The 20,078-nt window shown below is 32.4% G+C and overlaps 2 protein-coding genes and 2 long non-coding RNA genes across 11 annotated transcripts; 2 read left to right on the plus strand and 2 right to left on the minus strand.

Moving 5' to 3' along the window:
• Positions 1-4,709: 4,709 nt before the first annotated feature.
• On the plus strand, positions 4,710-7,839 carry LOC149502556 (uncharacterized). Of its 2 annotated transcripts, none has more exons than XR_016323485.1 (3): positions 4,710-4,941; positions 5,082-5,369; positions 5,856-7,839. It is a non-coding gene; the product is annotated as an uncharacterized LOC149502556 (long non-coding RNA). The 2 variants fall into 2 exon arrangements; XR_016323484.1 differs by having other exon boundaries at positions 4,734-4,941; positions 5,123-5,369.
• Positions 7,840-8,179: 340 nt separating this feature from the next.
• On the minus strand, positions 8,180-9,336 carry LOC149502557 (uncharacterized). Of its 5 annotated transcripts, none has more exons than XR_016323489.1 (3): positions 9,107-9,336; positions 8,679-8,966; positions 8,180-8,539 (listed from the first exon to the last, which is right to left on the minus strand). It is a non-coding gene; the product is annotated as an uncharacterized LOC149502557 (long non-coding RNA). The 5 variants fall into 5 exon arrangements; XR_016323488.1 differs by having other exon boundaries at positions 9,054-9,336; XR_016323487.1 differs by having other exon boundaries at positions 8,679-8,925; positions 9,054-9,330.
• A 345-nt stretch (positions 9,337-9,681) lies between these two features.
• Positions 9,682-14,076, plus strand: LOC114251275 (prostaglandin reductase 1). Its single transcript, XM_028185487.2, has 7 exons — positions 9,682-9,784; positions 9,820-10,029; positions 10,287-10,386; positions 10,614-10,802; positions 12,398-12,516; positions 13,455-13,721; positions 13,797-14,076. The coding sequence occupies exons 2-7, from the start codon at positions 9,924-9,926 to the stop codon at positions 14,027-14,029; spliced, it is 1,014 nt and encodes a 337-aa protein (XP_028041288.1). The 5' UTR covers positions 9,682-9,784; positions 9,820-9,923; the 3' UTR covers positions 14,030-14,076.
• LOC114251274 (uncharacterized) lies at positions 14,030-20,071 on the minus strand. 3 transcript variants are annotated; one of them, XM_089729522.1, is made up of 4 exons: positions 19,251-20,071; positions 18,632-18,783; positions 18,200-18,425; positions 14,030-16,162 (listed from the first exon to the last, which is right to left on the minus strand). In XM_089729522.1, exons 3-4 carry the CDS (start codon positions 18,410-18,412, stop codon positions 14,132-14,134), a joined length of 2,244 nt encoding a protein of 747 aa, XP_089585648.1. In that variant the 5' UTR covers positions 18,413-18,425; positions 18,632-18,783; positions 19,251-20,071; the 3' UTR covers positions 14,030-14,131. The 3 variants fall into 3 exon arrangements, with proteins under 3 accessions (XP_089585648.1, XP_089585649.1, XP_028041287.2); XM_089729523.1 differs by lacking the exon at positions 18,632-18,783 and having other exon boundaries at positions 18,200-18,412; XM_028185486.2 differs by lacking the exon at positions 18,632-18,783.
• Between the last annotated feature and the right edge of the window lie 7 nt (positions 20,072-20,078).

Below are 20,078 nucleotides of genomic sequence, written 5' to 3' on the forward strand. Positions count from 1 at the left end.
TGAAGTTGTGAATAAAACACCAAGAAACTTAGCCTCTAACGACAGAACCAATGGTAAGTTGTTGTATACTACGGGAGGAATAGAAGAATGTTTACCAAAAACCAAAACTTTTGATTTGGCCGCATTAACTTCAAGTTTTAAGTAACTAAAATATTCATGTAACTTTGTTAGAGCTAAATTTATATCAGCAATCACTTGCTGGATATTTTTCCCACTAGCGTATATTACTAAATCATCTGCAAACTGTAAGTTTTTTATATTAGTGCCTAATATTTCATTTAATCTGTGTATATACAAAAGAAATAACAGGGGTGACAATATTCCTCCTTGACAAACACCTGTTGAAGAAGACATAGGACCATAAATTTTACCATTATATTTAGCATAAACCTTTCTATTTAGTAAGAAATTATGAACCCAATTTACAATTTTGACAGGTATACTTAAACCACACAGTTCTTTGAAGAGGACATCAATATCAACACTGTTAAATGCTCCAGAAATATCAAAAAATACAGCAACAAGACAATCTTTATTTACAACACTATTACAAATATCTAAATGCAATTGACAGAAGCTTTCATGTGCAGATTTACCTTTACGAAAACCATACTGATTGTCAGATATTAAATTATATTTTTCAACAAAAAATTCCAATCTTTGTTTTAACAACTGTTCAAAAAGTTTACCCACGCATGAAGTGAGAGTTATTGGGCGATAAGAATTAGCATTGTATTTAGGTTTTTGAGGTTTTAATACCGGTACTAAAATGTCAATTTTCCAGTCTGTTGGGATTTCAATATTTAACCACAATTCATTCAAAATCAACAATATTTTTCTCAGAGCAGAATCACTGAGATTTTTAAACAAAATGTATGGAATACCATCAAAACCGAATGCTGTATCTTTACGAGAAGCGATTGCAGATTTCAACTCTTGGAGAGTAAAAGAATCACATAAAAAACTGTTGTTATTAGTTGACAAAACATTTTCAATTTGTAGCTGATTTTGATAAACAGAACTGTATTTTTCAAGAAACTCCAAAACCCAACCATCTTGCTCTCCTTTTGAATTATAAATTTTACCAAATTTCCTCATATGTTTCCAGATCAAAGACAATGGTGTTGAGCGATTGAATGATTCACAAAGACGGACCCAACTGTTATGTTTTTCTATTTTTAATGTAAGTTTTTTAAAAGCTTGTTGTTTTTTAAAGTTTATATAATTTTCTTGTGATGGACAATTTTTAAACTTCACATATGCCTCTTTAGATTTTACAACAGCATCAAAGCATTTCAAATTCCACCAAGGTAGTCTAGGTCGTGGAATAGGACCTTTACGAGATGATATATTTTGTTTACTACGAGAAACGCCACTACAAGCCTGAGCTGAATCGACCAATAATTTACAGAATATATCGTAACTTTCTAAAGATGAATATTGGCTGAAATTTATTTTTTGAAGACCAACATCTACACGATTTTTATAAGAATTCCAATCGACACATTTGTAATTTGGATAAACAGGAAGAGTTGTATGAAGTGTGTTGTGGATATCAGTTGCAGTTGTTAAATGGAATTTAATTAATACTGGAAGATGATAGCTGCCGAGAGGATCGTTATGTACAGACCATTCACAAGACATGGCAAGTTCTGGAGAAACTATTGTAAGGTCTAATGCATTTGGACGCCATGATGAAGATCCAACAGTAGTAACCTGCCCATCATTCAACAGAACTAGACAATTATCATTGATGACGTCTAAAATCTCTCTACCACGACGTGATGTTGAATTACAACCCCAAGATGTATTGTGAGCATTGAAATCACCGGCCAAAATAAAAGGATGTGGAATAGATTTTATGAGATTATCTAATTTAGTTTTATCGAATCTGGGAAAACTATAAGTAGGACAGTAACAACTAATTAAACTTAATTCTTTATTATTAAGAAAAATTGTCACACATATGTTTTGGAGACCATTGTCTGAAAAAGTTGGCAAATGCTTGTACTGAATAGTATCTTTGATTAAAATGGCCACTCCATTGTGCTTATTGCCTGAATCATGTCTAACAACGTTAAAACCTTTAATTTTGAAAACGGTTTCTGGACGAAGCCAAGTTTCACATATAATTGCTAAATGAATATCTTGCTCGTATAAGAAATGTGTTAAATATAATCTATTGCAAAGAATACTTTGTGAGTTCCATTGTAATATATTTAAATGATCCATTAAGAAGGAAATAAGGTTTTTTGACTGAAAGTTTCAAGCAGGATGTTACGTATGGAACCAGTGTTAATTGGTATATCATTTTTTTGGTCATTAATTACTTTAAAAATTGATTTGGTTAAAAGATTCATAAAAATTTCGGACTTAGTTAAGTTTTGTAATTGAGTTTCTATATGTCTGTTCGTAAGTTGTGGAAAAGATTTTTCGTCAAATATATTTGCATAGGTAACAGTTTTAGACTTTATTTTATTTTCTTCTACTTTCTTCTTTTTAATAGGACATTGAGATGAGATGGCAACGTGGTTCCCACCACAGTTTACGCATTTGGCATTGATTATTGCCACTGTGCATGATTTAAAGTTATGGTTTTCCGTGCATATTGAGCATACTTCTGCATTTTTACAATATTTAGCTATGTGACCATACTTCAAACATCTTAGACACTGCTTTACTTGGGGAATATACTGAGATACCTCATGTCGCCAAGAATCCAAGTATACGTACTGTGGGAGTTGTGTCGAAGCAAATGTCACTGCCACTGTCTGTGTTGGTTGAAATGTGACTAACCCGTTGTCATTCTTGACCCTACGCATAAACCTACGAACCTGGATGATATTTCGAGAGCTACCTATTAAAGTTGAAATTTTTTTATTTGATAATCCTACTGGTACTGAAGTTAACACTCCAGTAATTTCAGTATCGGAGGCCGGTATGCTTGCTTTTAACCGAAGCTCTTCTAATAGCTTCTTATTTTGTAAGAAAACATTTGCGTTATTGGCCAGGTCAAAAGTAATACCAACTTTAAATTTATTGATTGTTCTCAAATGTAAAACACCTGAGACGCCGTGTTTGCGAATACATTGAGAAAGATACATGCGGTCTTTGTCAGTGAATGTGCGATCATCAACTATATGAGAAAGAAATACGATAAATTCATTTTTGTTGGAATTATCCGGATACTTCCTGTGATAATTTTCAACCTGAAAAGGTTTATACGGATCAATTTCTGGTGTAAAACTTTCTGAGTCCGAAGTATTGGAAAAGAAACAATTTTCTTCCCCTTCGTCCGTTTCGCTCTCATCTTCCTTCCTCTTTTTTTTCCTTTTCCCGCTTCTCCTCATAGCGAATTATTTATACAAACTTATCCACCATATACTATGAAATTATTTTACAAAACAATACACTAAATTACTATGTTAAAAATATTTAAAACAAATTTTAAAATTCAGTGCGCCTAAATTTTTTCACGTTTACGCGCCAAAAAAAAAAAAAAAAAAAAAAAAAAAAAAAAAAAAAAAAAAAAAAAAAAAAAAAAAAAAAAAAAAAAAAAAAAAAAAAAAAACCTTTTTTTTTTTTTTTGAGATTGTTTTACGGCCCTGGAATTTTGAAAACTTCAAAGCAGTGTTTCCACTTACGTTTTTTTTAACACATTTTACCCTAGTTTCTTTTGAATTTACCCTAAAATTTCCTAGACAACTTTCATAAATCCTTTATATAGAAAGCGTAAATAAAATACAGAAAATAAACCACAGCATATTATTTAATGTAGGTATATATAATATAAACGCCCCCAGAAGATCATAGATCTATAGGATTAGAATTTTCAAGGAAGTCGACGCATTGCTTTTATATTCTTTTGCTGCACAACCTAACACTGTTCGGTTCTAAAATTGAGCAATTGTTTGCTGGCAAAGTTGGGAACTTTCTATGAAGCAAGCCGTTCAGGGTTTCATTAGAAAGCCTGTTTTTTTTTGTCAGTTTTTAAATTTGAGAACACTGAATAATCTTTCCACCTCAGTCTTTGAAGGAGGAACTGCTAGCAAAAGTGAAATGACAATTACAAGGTTTTCGTAAATGAAATTACCATGATAATCTTTCATGGTACATGAAGTACCTGTATATTACAATACAAGTAAGTTCTGGTGACATCAACGAAAATAGGTAAATAAAAATTTGGCGGATTATACTTATTGGGATTCTGGGGAATCCCTAAGAAAAAGCAGTGGCTTAATCTATGATTTACTTTACTAGAGGGTTACTGTTGAATCAAACCTTTATAGTTTTTATACACAACTCTGTTTTATTCTTTTACTTGTCAACTCGACTTAATGTCATTCTCTCTCCATAAAATAAAATGTTCATTGTTTTACTTTAATTATCGTTTATTTTAAAATTCACAACAGTTACTAGTATAGGCTTTGCTTTTTACCCCGAAATATCCTAAATCCTGGTATTTTTTAAATTGTCTTTATCATCCAAAATATCAGCTATTTTTCCCTAAAAAAGGGAGAATTCCCTAAAAGTGGAAGCACTGCTTCAAAGTACGCTACATTTTTTATTGAGTCAGAACTCGTATCTGCCATCTAGTGAGTTTATTAGATCATTAATGCCTAAAAGTTACAAAAATGACGTCGCCACAGGAGTAAGATGACGCTAGTTGTATGTTATTTTCCTTTGTATGGGAGTTGCACCCCCCTGGCGCATGCGTCAACTATAATGCCTAAACTTTCTACGCGGTTTTAATCGTGAAAAAAAACAATTATAAATCCTGAAGGATCAATTAATTGGTATACAGTTTAATTAAAAAAATTAAAAAATTAATAAATAAAATAATGTGCATTCGCGTAAAGTTAGACCAAATACATTTTTTCCATCCTCCTATATACCTATCGCTATGAAGGTATAAAAAAGATAGGTTAAGAGTTCACATAGGTAATATAAACAAATAAGTAAATATGTTCATTATTTATCTTTCAAGAGATAATGTAGGTATACATTATAATAACATTTTGACACAGTCGAAATTATATTCCTAACATTAGTAAAATAACATTTTAATAATTTTTTTATAGGTTATGTATTGAAATTGTTGGAAAATTCTTTCATGTTTTAGCTGGAAAACGACATGGAGAATTATATGCAATACAAGATAATGAGCTCCATCAAATGAATTCGAATGAAACCAAACTGTTTACCATCCAAATTCGATTGTCGGGCAGATAGAAAACGAAAATTCACTCATAGTGAACCTCGGCCTGCATTTGTGAAACGGCAAAGACTCACTATTATCAAGGAAATTGAAGAGACGACTAAAAATGAGATGTGTCGTATTATTATACCTTTGCCATCTTGTAGTCAAGGTAGGTGTAACTGTCAATAATTAGTTACACTCACAGATCTCCTAATCAAATAACAATATCAGAAAAAATGAGAATAGTTAGTTAGTTAGTGGAAGTAGCCAAAATGGGCAAGTGGATCTCAGTTCCTATTACATAAGGTACTAGGAAGTTTGTGAAAATGAAAATTTATCACAGTGTAATATCACTTACTTACTTTAACAGTGAAGGAAAACATTGTGATGAAACCTGCACACCTAAATGTTCTTAGGATTTTCTTAGGTGTGTAATCCACCAACCAGCACTAGGCCAGCGTGGTGGATTAAGACCTAAAAACCCTCTCAATGGTAGTGAAGGCCAGTGTCCAGCAAGGGGATATATTATATGGGCTGATGATGATGACTAGGAAGTTAAATACTACTACTACTACTACGACAGTACACATATAATCCTATTTATTTACAAACTATACGTTTGTTGGAAATTGCTAACATTATTTCATATTTCCAGATGTCCAGCCACTTGAAAATAGGTGTAGTAATGACAAAGCTATCCAAGTAGCTCCAGCACAGGAACACAAAGGCAAGGCAAGTGTGTATTGCCACATCACCCCTTAATATATCTGAAGCAAGTATAAGTAAACAATCAGAACCAGCAAAAAAAAAAACTTGTTCCTGAGGACAAATTTGACAGTGATGAGTCAAATGCACCAGCAACAGAAGGATCAACTGTTGACTATGAGTTATCTCTCTATATCTCCACTCCATCAAAGACTTGTGCACTTCAGACTATAGCTCTCAAGAAGACTAAAAAGTTGAAAAAATGAATGTGTTAACAACTTTATCTAAAGTGAAAAATAAACAACGTTTATATATTGGTCTTCCACAAGAATTATGTTTCATATAAGTTTCATAATAGGCTTGATTGAGAAACATACAAATGTTTCTGAACAAAATATTATATTATGTTTGATGAGAATAACATTAAATAGAACATTCTCTCAATTGGCTGATGATTTCGATTTATCTGTAAGTCAAGCAAGCAATATATTTTTCAACAAACTCCCAGAAATTGCAAATGTAATATCACCCCTTGTTAGACTATAAAAAAAACAATACAATAAATATATGTGCAGGAAGGATAATTGATGTCAACTTGGTGGAAAATAGAAAGTTTTTAGATAGTTTGCCACCTACAAAACTCTTTAATTAAATAAGTAATCCTTACTTATAAATAGGAAGTTTTGTAAGTATTTTCACTCTTCATTCAAAAACTACTGAACAGATTTTAATAACTTTTATGCTGGTCTTCTATGGCTAGCAACTCATTATTATTTTGATTCTGTTTTCCACAAATGTGCTAAATATGGGCTTATATATTAGTCGTCTATTATCAAAGGTGGCAATCTGTGCATTTGGACAAAAAAATGTTATTGATATGTCAATACAGATTGATTTGAATATAATCGTCTCCTTCAAAGAATACGGTTCAAAACCTGCATTAAATAAAGGTTAATACTTAACCTGTTATTTATCTAAGATGTCGTTCAGAAGAGTTTTGTGACTGCCAGTGGAATACAAAGTCAATAATTCGTTTTTCTGATTTACCAATAATTGTCCAAAAGTCACATTGCCGGCCTTGATAATAGTCGACTCATATATGAAAAGGAATAAATATTAATGATATGTAACTTTTGTACCTGTATGTTAAGAATAATTTTTAATAAAACATAATTTAAATTGAAATATTATTTTTATTAAATCACATTCACTTTGTACACATCAATATTTTGTACTCCCTAAAAGGAAAATAGGTATAAAGTTTTTTTTAAATATTTAACATTACATTTTTGTGTAAGATTAGAAAATTGTTATTCTTCCAAAAAGAAACTACATTATCTAACAACTGTGCAACTTACTCGGAATCAAAATCAATACCTACTAATTATAGTGACCTGATTATTTTTTTCAAAGTTGCTGGATGCTACACAAAAGTAGCAAGTTTTACTTTTAGCACAATACATATGCATTTGAACTTGTGCATAATATCTTTCTTTAATTTTTTTTGCCTTTTTATTTATGGAAACATAGCATTACTCACTTGCTTGTTTGTAGATCTATCAAAAAAACATAATTTATGTTTTTTTTAGCACAGTGGGCAATACCCTATTATTCATATTAATTATATACGGCGCGGCGATGCGAAAATTCATTACTGAATTATTTAAGAATGATAGGCATAATATAATATTTTAATTCGCGATCTGTTTATAATTTTTAATATATGATTTAAAAATAAGTTATCTTTAATATTTTTAATTTTGTGATTTATGGGGTGGTCACAGTCATTATTATAAAAATAGAAATTTTGAGGAAATATAAATGTTTAATACAAATTATTTTGATAATCGAAATAAATTCATATCAATCCAAATTCATATTTGAACTATGAAAATTGTATGGTATGTAAACAGAAATATATTTTATAATTATAATGACTATTTATTCCATGCAGTATCGGTTAGAGAAGCTCGCACAGCTTCTCTAACCGACAACTGCAACTAGAATAAAGTCTAATAAAGAATAAGAATAAACTTTTCTTCGAAGCTCAATTCTACAAGGGTATTCAATCAGATAGCTATCTATCTGTCGTTCCTGTATGAAATTTTGGTATGTCGAAATCTTGGATAAATCCAGCAAAGCTAAATAAAGTATTTACCTAAAAAATATGTTTATGCTTAAAGTCACGTGTTTATGTTATTCGAAAGTATTAAGCTCCAAGCAGCTAAATTCATTAAGAACCAATTTTTCAATCGATGATTAAAACAACATTAATACTGAGAATGAATATTTATTTATAAAATACACATATGTTTTGACCACGAATTTTGCACGATAATTTAAATTAATATTCATTAATATTAATTTAAATAAATATGAATTAATCTTCTTCTTCTATAACCCATAGTCAACAGTTGATCCTTCTGTTGCTGGTGCATTTGACTCATCACTGTCAAATTTGTCCTCAGGAACAACAGTTTTTTTTTTTGCTGGTTCTGATTGTTTACTTATACTTGCTTCAGATATATTAAGGGGTGATGTGGCAATACACACTTGCCTTGCCTTTGTGTTCCTGTGCTGGAGCTACTTGGATAGCTTTGTCATTACTACACCTATTTTCAAGTGGCTGGACATCTGGAAATATGAAATAACTGAGATCCACTTGCCCATTTTGGCTACTTCCACTAACTAACTAACTATTCTCATTTTTTCTGATATTGTTATTTGATTAGGAGATCTGTGAGTGTAACTAATTATTGACAGTTACACCTACCTTGACTACAAGATGGCAAAGGTATAATAATACGACACATCTCATTTTTAGTCGTCTCTTCAATTTCCTTGATAATAGTGAGTCTTTGCCGTTTCACAAATGCAGGCCGAGGTTCACTATGAGTGAATTTTCGTTTTCTATCTGCCCGACAATCGAATTTGGATGGTAAACAGTTTGGTTTCATTCGAATTCATTTGATGGAGCTCATTATCTTGTATTGCATATAATTCTCCATGTCGTTTTCCAGCTAAAACATGAAAGAATTTTCCAACAATTTCAATACATAACCTATAAAAAAATTATTAAAATGTTATTTTACTAATGTTAGGAATATAATTTCGACTGTGTCAAAATGTTATTATAATGTATACCTACATTATCTCTTGAAAGATAAATAATGAACATATTTACTTATTTGTTTATATTACCTATGTGAACTCTTAACCTATCTTTTTTATACCTTCATAGCGATAGGTATATAGGAGGATGGAAAAAATGTATTTGGTCTAACTTTACGCGAATGCACATTATTTTATTTATTAATTTTTTAATTTTTTTAATTAAACTGTATACCAATTAATTGATCCTTCAGGATTTATAATTGTTTTTTTTCACGATTAAAACCGCGTAGAAAGTTTAGGCATTATAGTTGACGCATGCGCCATAGATTATACACTTATGGCATGCGCAGTACACATATTTTGTATACATTTATTCAACTAATACAAATAGTTAATTAAACAAAAAATGAGTAATTTCGAAAGAGAACAAACGTATTTTATATAAGAACAATCGAAAATGAATATTTACGAGTAATTAAGGACGAAAAAATATTAAAAATTGCAATCGAGGGGCTAACTTTTAGATATATTTTTAATATTTTTTTTAAAATAAATAAATGGGGAACAAACAATTATTAACAGTGAACAATCAAGAACAAATGATGAACAAACGAATTAATAGAAAATAAGTAGAAAACAGGAAAAAAAAATTTTTTTGAGGGGCTAACTTCATTCACCTCTGTTTGGGTGTGATAAGGGTGTGCTAAGCAAATTGATAAACTGAGGCATCAACGATTAAATATCAAGAGTTTATTCTATGTCAAAGATAATATCTCAAATATATTAAGTGTATAATCTATGATAATAGCAATAGCTCATACACTGCGTACCTATTGAATAACAGCCTGTTCATCGTTGATTGTAATACAATCACATCAAATTACTGAAACCTTTTGTCGAAAATATGGTTATAGCTAAAAAAATAATAGTAGTAAACCCATTTGTTGGTGTACCAAAACATAATGATTTTGATATAGTTCAAGAGGAACTTTCCGAATTACAAGAAAGTGGTAAATTTATAGATTTATACCGTAACTTCTTCCTATTCTGAGTCGAATTTATTTTTCAACGTACAAGTTTAAAATGGTATTAATTATTTAAAGTAATTACAGTTATTAGAATATTTTGTATTTGTCGGAATCAGGAAAATTTCCTACTTTTTTAGACGCCTAAAATTTTATTTGTCTTAGCATTGTAGTGACCTTATAATTTGAGATAATTAAAATGTTCTTGCCAGTGCAATTATACAGACGGTCTATGCTTTTAGAGTTTCTAGCAGAAGCAATATACTTTAGTGTTGATCCTTATCAAAGAATGAAACTAGGCAATGTATATCCTTGTGATATGATTGGTGGACAAATTGCCAGGTCAGTATGTAAGAAAGAGAACTAATACAATATAAAGTTGATTAAGTCTGAATCAAGTTTACATTTAATTTATTTATATTGAAGTACAAAAATGGAAGAAAAAGCTCTATTTTAAAAACTATTTCACTTTTCTATCTCAGACTTCATAATTCATATATTCATTTATAATAACATATAATATTTCATGGTGTTTTAAAGAATTTATGCATTAATTTTATTTTATACAGAGTTATTGAAAGTAAAAATACCGAGTATCCTGTTGGGACACTGGTTATGGGTCACTTTGGCTGGAGAACACATACAATCACTAAACCAGAGAATGAAAAGCTCTGTCAACAAAAACCCTACTTGTATAAACTACCTGACTTTGAACATCTACCTGTGTCTTTGGGCCTTGGTGTCTGCGGTAGAGTAGGGTGAGATAAAATTAAACTTATTTTCATAAATAATGATGAAATAAACAATAATCTCATAGGCTGTGTTAAAAAGTAATTTATGCATTAAGTAAGCAACCTTATTAGTGTTAGTAATTTTTGTAAAATTGCAAGGAAGGTTGTAAGAATCTGCTAGATGCAGGCAGAGCAGGACTAGTTGTTGTGGTGTCCACCATCTCGCAAAAGGAGGGTGTTCGTCCAGCTTTTCCCCTGTGAAGAGCCAGTCTCCTCTCAGTGGTGGTCACGGGGCGAACTGAGGGGGTTGAGACTTTGCTACCGTCACTCTAGTGTGCTGGAGGATGGGACGACGCGTCGGCGACTAACAAGACTAAAAATCATCTAACAACAAAAAAATTGAAATGGAGGCTTTATTTACCAGACTCACGTCAAATGCTTCAAAAATAATCTACAAGATATAACAGTATGAAAACGGCTTAGAAGTTAGGATCACTCTACAAACATTACAATCAAATCTAATGAGAATTAAAATACGGGATGTGGCAAAGGCAGAGGCCTTTCTTGAACTGATTCAAGGACGAAAAGAAAAAAAATTGGATCAAATTGTCAATGGATATAAAAAGTGGATCTATTACGACAATTTCCAGGTAGTCTTCAGTCTAGGTAGTAACCAGCAACAACCTGGCGAATCATTAAAACTAGTGGTAAAATTAATGCAATCAGAGGCGTGTGGTTTCTTATGAATTGCTAAAACTAAATGAAACTTAATTACACAATGCGTTGAAAATAACCGACGAAATAATGACATAATGAAGTCGTCGTGGCCTAAAGGATAAGACGTCCGGTGCATTCGTATCGAGCGATGCACTGGTGTTCGAATCTCGCTGGCGGGTACCAATTTTTCTAATGAAATACGTACTCAACAAATGTTCACGATTGACTTCCACGGTGAAGGAATAACATCGTGCAATAAAAATCAAACCCGCAAAATTATAATTTGCGTAATTACTGGTGGTAGGACCTCTTGTGAGTCCGCACGGGTAGGTACCACCGCCCCGCCTATTTCTGCCGTGAAGCAGTAATGCGTTTCGGTTTGAAGGGTGGGGAAGCCGTTGTGACTATACTGAGACCTTAGAACTATATCTCAAGGTGTGTGGCGCATTTACGTTGTAAATGTCTATGGGCTCCAGTAACCACTTAACACCAGGTGGGCTGTAAGCTCGTCCACACATCTAAGCAATAAAAAAATAAAAAAAAAATTATACGCGAGTGTGGTTCGCTCACGCGGCACGTACACGCATAGGCAAACCCTCCAATCACGTTTTTGCGGGTTGACTGTCGGAGAACCGTGGTTCGTGAGGAATGTCGACTTATACGACCACCTGGGCCTCGAATCGATACGCTAACATAGACTTAATTAAACTAGTTTTATGGTTTAATCTCGCGTTTTTTGCAGTCTTTTATTTCCGATGTTTCAAATATAACAGTTTTCGTGGTAACAGTTGACTGAGCTATTATTCGTCCACATTTCAATATTGTGTTAACGTTGATAAAATAAGTATTAATTAGGTGCAGTCCTTGTTTTAATTTATTTATTTGGAATTTAAAATTTATTATAGAAATACCGCATATTTCGGCTTTAGTCAAATCTGCCAACCAAAACCAGGTGAAACTGTAGTAGTATCGGGTGCGGCAGGAGCTGTGGGGTCCCATGTTGGTCAAATTGCGAAAATAATGGGTACGTTTATTTAAATCTGTTACACACAAAATCTCAAACTGTGGAATGAGATCTCTCCGTGCTATCAAATGGGTGTCTATGATAGTTCTTAAAAGAAAATACATTTTTAGATAGGTAACAAATAACAAAAAATTTTAAAATGTTTTTTTTTTTTTTTTTTTTTTTTTTTTTATGATTGAAAGTTTACTGGTGGCCCGAAGGCCTTTCCAGTTTCACCAGGACAGGTGGGCGAGCAAAGGCTCAGCCAAGAGGGGTGGGATTTGCTAACAACTGCCCGAGCGCCTCCGAAGGAGACCTAACAACTCAAGAGCAATTGTTTCGCGAATGAATCTACTACCGGATCGGAATCGCGACCCGCTGAGAAGATCCGGCGAGAAACTCAGCGGGCTGATGCATGGGTTAGGTTGCACGTCGACCTCTTTGTCGAGTTCGACGAGTACGGTTACCGGGGTCCCTAAGCCTGCCCCTAGTATTAGAGCTGAAGGCATCTAATGCAAAGGTTATTGGATCTGATGGATCCGTAAGGACATTTTAAAATGTACGGTGTAACATAAATGTACATAGCATAGAAGTGATTTATTTCAATCTTAAATAGAATTCATTATCTGTCTAATTAACATCGATAAGTTCTTGGTGACTCGTAACATATTAGCAATAAAGATCACGATTAATGTAATGTAATTAAAAATCACTTAATATGCATGACAGGGAACAATGCATAGCGTCCCTGTAGATTCCCTTTGTCTTATAGAAAATGAATACAAAAGTACTGGTGGCAGAGCGCTAACTGCGGTAGATAGAACAAAATCCAAATTCACCGTTCGCAATTCACTGAACTTCTATAAAACATGCAAGAAACACGTCTTCCATTACTATAAGATAGTAGTTTCTCGTAAAATAATCAATATTAATAATAGCAGAACAATTTATATTTTCAGGTTGTGTAGTTATAGGGTTCGCAGGCACAGATGAAAAATGCCAATGGTTGATTCAGGAAGCTGGCTTTGATCACGTAGCAAATTATAAAACTGCTGACATACCTACATTCCTCAAAGGTACTGCTCCCAACGGTGTAGACTGCTATTTTGATAATGTGGGTGGAGAGCTCAGCAGTGTAGTTTTATCTCACATGAGAACTTTTGGTAGAGTTGCGGTCTGTGGCGCTATTTCAACATACAACGAAACAAATGCAGATAAACTTAAAGGTAGAGTTAAGTCATATATCGATATATTTTTTTATTAACATATGCAAATTGTGCTAATAGTATTTGCAATTACAGCCACTGTAGTTCAACCATCAATTGTAAGTAAACAATTAAAAGTAGAAGGGTTCCAAGTGAATAGATTTGCCGACAGGAATATGGAAGGCATTCAGAAAAACTTGGCTTGGGTTAAAAGCGGTCAACTAAAGTACAAGGAACATCTTACTGAAGGTTTCGAATCAGTCATCGATGCATTTATCGGGCTGTTCAGAGGTGACAACATTGGAAAGAGTATAGTCAAAGTAACATAATTTTTATGATGTATTATATTTATACACAATAAAATTATTTTACAGGACGTACTATTTACATTTATTTTCATAAAACGTTTGTAACATTTATGTCTACTATCGTTACCTTTTGCGACGTTTTTTAGGCGATGGAGAAACTTTACATGATTTTTGCGCATATTTACTAATGAAAAGTTCTTCGTAAATTAAGCTGTTGCTATCGGGGCTCAAGTATTTTGATATTTCATTGTAGAGGAACTTCTTGTAAGTTTCGTCAGTGTGAGCTGTTTGAGTATGGACTGATTTTTTTTTTGAACGCACAACTGTGTTTTTTAGTTCAACAATTCGTTGAGAATTCTGATCTATCTTATTAAGTAATATGTCTTCCATTCTTTTCATTCTGGCTTCTAAATACGCAATAGAATATTCTCCAATACTAGGTAAATTGGGATCCTTTGACAATGAACTTGTTACATTAGAATTTTTCAATTCCATTATTTTCGTGTTTTTTATATTGTCCATATTGGTACATTTGTCTGCCGAGTTACTGTTTGTGATTTTATTATCATTATCTTGATTATCTAAGCATGACTCTATCACATCTCTTAGTTTCATATTAAACTTTCTCTTTTCTTTAATAGATGCTAGTTGCTTAGCATTTACTTTATTTTTTAAAAGACTTTTATTAGGCGATTGTTTTGTGGCCATTCTGCATTTGTCATCTTTCGTATTTTTTAACACAGAATCAATATTTTGAACAGTTCTGGATGGAATAAACTTTTCTTGTTCTTCGTCGTCAGCAGTAGCTTTAGTATGTATGTTAGAAGTGGTATCTACATTACGATTAATATCTACATTAGGATTAATATCTACATTAGGATTAATATCTACATTAGGATTAATATCTACATTAGGATTAATATCTACATTAGGATTAATATCTACATTAGGATCAATATCTATATTAGAATTAATGTCTATGTTACGATTAATATCTGTGTTAGGGTCAACATCTATGATGGGGTTGATATCTATGATAGGATTAATATCTATGTTAGGCTTAATGTCTACATTAAGATTAATGTCTACCTCAGCATTAATGTCTACATTAGGAATAGCGTCTACATTAGGATTAATATCTACATTACAGTTAGTGTCTATATTAGAGGTAGTATCTATATTGGGATTACTATCTACGTGAGGCTTAATATCGATGTGGTAAACACTACTTATATGAGGTTTATTATCTATGTTAGAGGTAGTAGGGACAATAGGATTCGGGTTTACAGTATTTCTATAATAACAATTAGTATTGTTTGTAGTTTTCCGAATAGGTAGTCTTAATATTCCACTAGGGGATAGTGGTTGTAAATATTTAGGAATGGGAATATATGAGGAAATTTTTCGTTGTTCTAATATGTGGACTGCTTTGTTCTTGTCTTTAAAAGAGTTGAGAGGTTCGAATTTTAGTTGAGATTGTGGTGGTTCTGCATACAATTCAAGGTTAGGCATACTTTTGTTACAAACGTTATGCTGGAAATCATCTTGATTCAGGTTTGCGATTACAATCTCATTTGTATTTGGAACTGTTAAAACAGATGGTGTATACTGGCTTGTTGTTTCATTTGATGAATACTTTTTGATAATTTTATCTGTTGTATCATCAATAATTTTACAAACTTCTGGTCTATTTTCTTCCTGTGGAATAAATTCCACGTTTAATGTAACAGGATTATTTAACATTGTAAGATTTAGATTTGCGTTCGAAGCGTCATTTTTAGAATTTTCTGAAATAACGTTCTGTTTTATACTCTTTGACGATCTTAATTTTCCAGACCAGTGTTGTTTTCTATTTTGTTGATTAACACCCTCATTTAAAGTTGTTACATTTTTTATTTCAATTTGTTTAGCTTTAGGTGTATAAAATTTGTTATAATTATTCAATAAATCTACATCATCTAACTCATTGTTGGTTAGAAAATTTACATATTTCACTGAAAAATTTGCTTTCTTATCAGAAATTGTGAGAACCTCATTTTCGATATCCTCTAGTGTTATTGGGAACATTTTATCAGATGCTGATGTTTTGTCGTCTTTCGATTCACAAAATGGTCCATTCAATGTTGGAACAGCTTCAAACTTTAATTTTTCTTTCTGCAATGTTAGTAATTTAAATTGTAGTTTCATGCTTAATTCTTTTTTTACATTATAACTGTCTGTGTATCTTCAACCTCATGATTCATGGTATATTTTTTTATGTATTTTGCTTCTGATAACCACTTGCCATTGGATGAGCTGTGAGGCTATTTACCACTTCAAGTTAATAACAAAATTAAACTATGACAATTTTCACAGTAATTAAGTAAATTTTATTGCCCCATAAAATCTAATAATAATAACAAAAAAAGACAATTTTAAAACTGTTCATAAACAAAAATTCTCAGTGTTTTGGTCATATGAGACCAATTGCACTACATTGAATAATGATGTCATTGTTCTTGTACACCATATAAATTCAATATCTACACTAGCTGTGTGGAAAACTGTCACTGTAACTAGTCAGGTCATAAGTATTGTCACACAGTAAAAACTTTTCTTTTAGAATGCTGGCCACAAAAAAGTTTATTGAATTCGAATTTCGAATTGTTCATGAAAATAAAAATGTATACTTTTAGAATTTTACTCATTTTTAAATATGGAGTGAACGCTTAAAGAAGACCGGGTTGCAGTTATTGCGTTGCATCGTTGCGGTTACGCGCCAATTCAAATTTTTAACATACTGAAAAATTTGAATATAACCAAAAGATTCCTTTATCGTACCATCAAACGATACAATGAAGACTCTAGTGTAGATGACAGGTCAAGAAGTGGTCGCCCTCGGTCTGTTAGGACTCCAGCAGTGATAAAAGCTGTGAAGGCGCGAATTCAAAGAAATCCCAAACGTAAGCAGAAACTGTTGGCCCTTCAGATGGGGTTAAGCAGAACCACGGTGAAAAGGGTGTTAAATGAAGACTTAGGGCTTCGGGCATATCGAAGAAAAACAGGACATCGTTTGAATGCTCGTCTAATGGACCTGAGACTGAAGAGATGCCGCGCTTTGTTGAAGCGGTATGCGGGAAAAAAATATCGGGAAATTCTTTTTTCGGATGAAAAAATTTTTACCGTAGAAGAGAGCTACAACAAACAAAATGATAAGGTGTACGCAAACAGTAGTGAAGAAGCGAGCAACCGTATTCCGCGTGTCCAACGAGGTCATTTTCCATCCTCGCTCATGGTATGGTTGGGAGTTTCTTATTGGGGCTTAACAGAGGTACATTTTTGTGAGAAAGGTGTAAAAACGAATGCAGTTGTGTATCAAAATACAGTCCTGACGAACCTTGTGGAACCTGTTTCTCATACCATGTTCAATAACATGCACTGGGTATTCCAACAAGATTCGATTCAAGATTTTTGATTTGATTTGATTTGATTTGAAGAGCACACAAGACTGGCTGGCGGCGCGTGAAATCGACTTCATCCGGCACGAAGACTGGCCCTCCTCCAGTCCAGATTTGAATCCGTTAGATTACAAGATATGGCAACACTTGGAGGAAAAGGCGTGCTCAAAGCCTCATCCCAATTTGGAGTCACTCAAGACATCCTTGATTAAGGCAGCCGCCGATATTGACATGGACCTCGTTCGTGCTGCGATAGACAACTGGCCGCGCAGAGTGAAGGCCTGTATTCAAAATCACGGAGGTCATGTTGAATAAACTTTAGTGTCATAAGAATCTATGTTTTGTTAAGTTCATTTTGGTATATGAATGGTTACATAATGAATAAACTTGTTTCAATTATTTTTCATTAAACATGTGACAGAATTTATGACCTGACTAGGTATATATGCAGTGACATGGGTCCATGTGGAAAATGTGATTCTTGGAGATTTCAATGTCAATTGTTAACCAGAACCATCCATCTCCCAGATAGTGATTAATACAATTTTGCTTTGATGTGGACTCAGAACTGGTGGGACAACCACCCATGTCTAGTCCCTTTTTGAAGCACATGATAAACAATAAATGGCAATGACAGTTTATGCAATTACTGGTCATGGGCTATATAATAGTAACTAGATTACATTAGTTTGAGTAAAATTATTTTAAGAATCTAATTGAGTATCTAATCTAAATGAGAAAGATATTTACTAACCTTAAAATTCATAAACCAATAATCTTCAAAATGGTGTTGGCACACAACTCGATTCTTTAATTGGGAAACTTTTAAGTTTAAAAAATCTAATCTCTGTGCATTTGTTAACCATTGATGACATCTTACTTTATCAAATACTGGGTAATGAAACATGTGTGTTACTCCATCTGAACGGACAGTGCAGTTCCGATATGTACACCGACAACCCCCCATCTTTGGATAGAAACTGAAATTAATATATTTACACTTTCCACCATTAATATTGACATGGTTTCTAAACTAAAATTTACATGGATTCTAGTATTCATTATATTGACAACATAGATTGTATACATTACAGTACTATATGTAGTAGACTATTTTCAGTACTACTGTTTCACTTAAATTCTCAATAGTTATTTTAAACATAACATTAGTTATATGGGTACTTACGAATTAACACCAGCGCAGCAATAATTCAAATATTTTACTAATAAAAAGCGATCTTGTTATCTATAGTCGCCTTGTTGTTTGTACACGCAAGAAGAGATCTTTAGTGTCCTTATTGTCTTGTTATTTGCTGCTTTTTGGCCCAATTTTTAGTGCTACAAGAATGAATTTTTGCTGCAGTGGTGTTAATACATAAGTACCGTTATATGTTTATATATTTTTGTATTTTCTTATTTTATTACGCAATTTTGATTAAATGAAAAGATTTAATCCCGTAACGAAAAATTTACAGTTTTCTAAATATAGAGATAACATGACCAAGATTAAAAAGTAATTTTAATTATATTGGGTAGACACACGGAATTAAAATGATGACTAATGGTAGATGTTGAAAATTCAAATGAATTGTATCAATTTAAATCTAAAGTTCATGTTGTTAAGATTTTTGTTCATTAAAATACTGGTACTGGTGTCTCCTGAAAATTTTTGACATGTCTATTCCTATTAAATTCACAAAGATTGCAGATGTTACTAAGTTTCAGTCGAGAATTCCAACCCATACCCAAATTACATTACGATAGTTGAAGAGAAGTGAAAAATAGCTTTAAGCTAAATAACTCACTTTCTCTGTAATTCACGGGAACATACAACTTTCAACTCCCGGACAAAATAACTTCAACTTTAATTTGAAAAATATATGTAGGTTAAGTACATAATTTTTTTGTTTTTTTGATAACTAGAAAGATTAAAACTTTTGAATTGTGAATTTCCGTAGGTAATAAATTTCAGATTATTTTCTTCTTATAGTCGGATTTTTTATTAGACGAAGTAAACTGACGTTTACTGTGTTGTCAGTTTTTGATGAAATAAAAATAGTGTTGTGACAAAGTGAACGATTGAAAAAACTCCTGAATTAATGAAATTGCCTCGATTGTCTAGTGAATAGTTAGTGTGCCGAACTGCCGATATCGGGCACGGGGTTCGAATTTTAGCCGTGCTTTGTACATACCAACGAGTTTTCGACGAAACATTATGTTCCTATGGTATCTACCTGTACTGAATACCGAGTGTTTTAAACATTAAGAAAAACATTGCGAGGAAGCTTGTAAGACTGTCCTATTTCCAATGCATCATATAGTTGAAACTATAGATGTATAAAATATAACAATTATAGGTACATAGGTAATGAAAATAAAAAACTGTTTGTAGTTACATACTACTAGTAACATATTATTATATTGGATCACTTTAATACAATTTTATTGTAAAATATAAATAATATTCTTTTATAGTTTGAAATTAATGATTAACTCTTCACACTCATTGTTCATTTATGTGATTGAACGAGAACTGAACGCATCACTATTACTTTAAATATAGCAACATTATTTTACAAAGTGACATTAGCTACTGTCAGCTGGCTTCGTCTAATTAAAAATCCGACTATAGA

Source organism: Bombyx mandarina, chromosome 08 (assembly GCF_030267445.1).
Source record: "Bombyx mandarina strain Sakado chromosome 08, ASM3026744v2".
Taxonomy (NCBI): domain Eukaryota; kingdom Metazoa; phylum Arthropoda; class Insecta; order Lepidoptera; family Bombycidae; genus Bombyx; species Bombyx mandarina.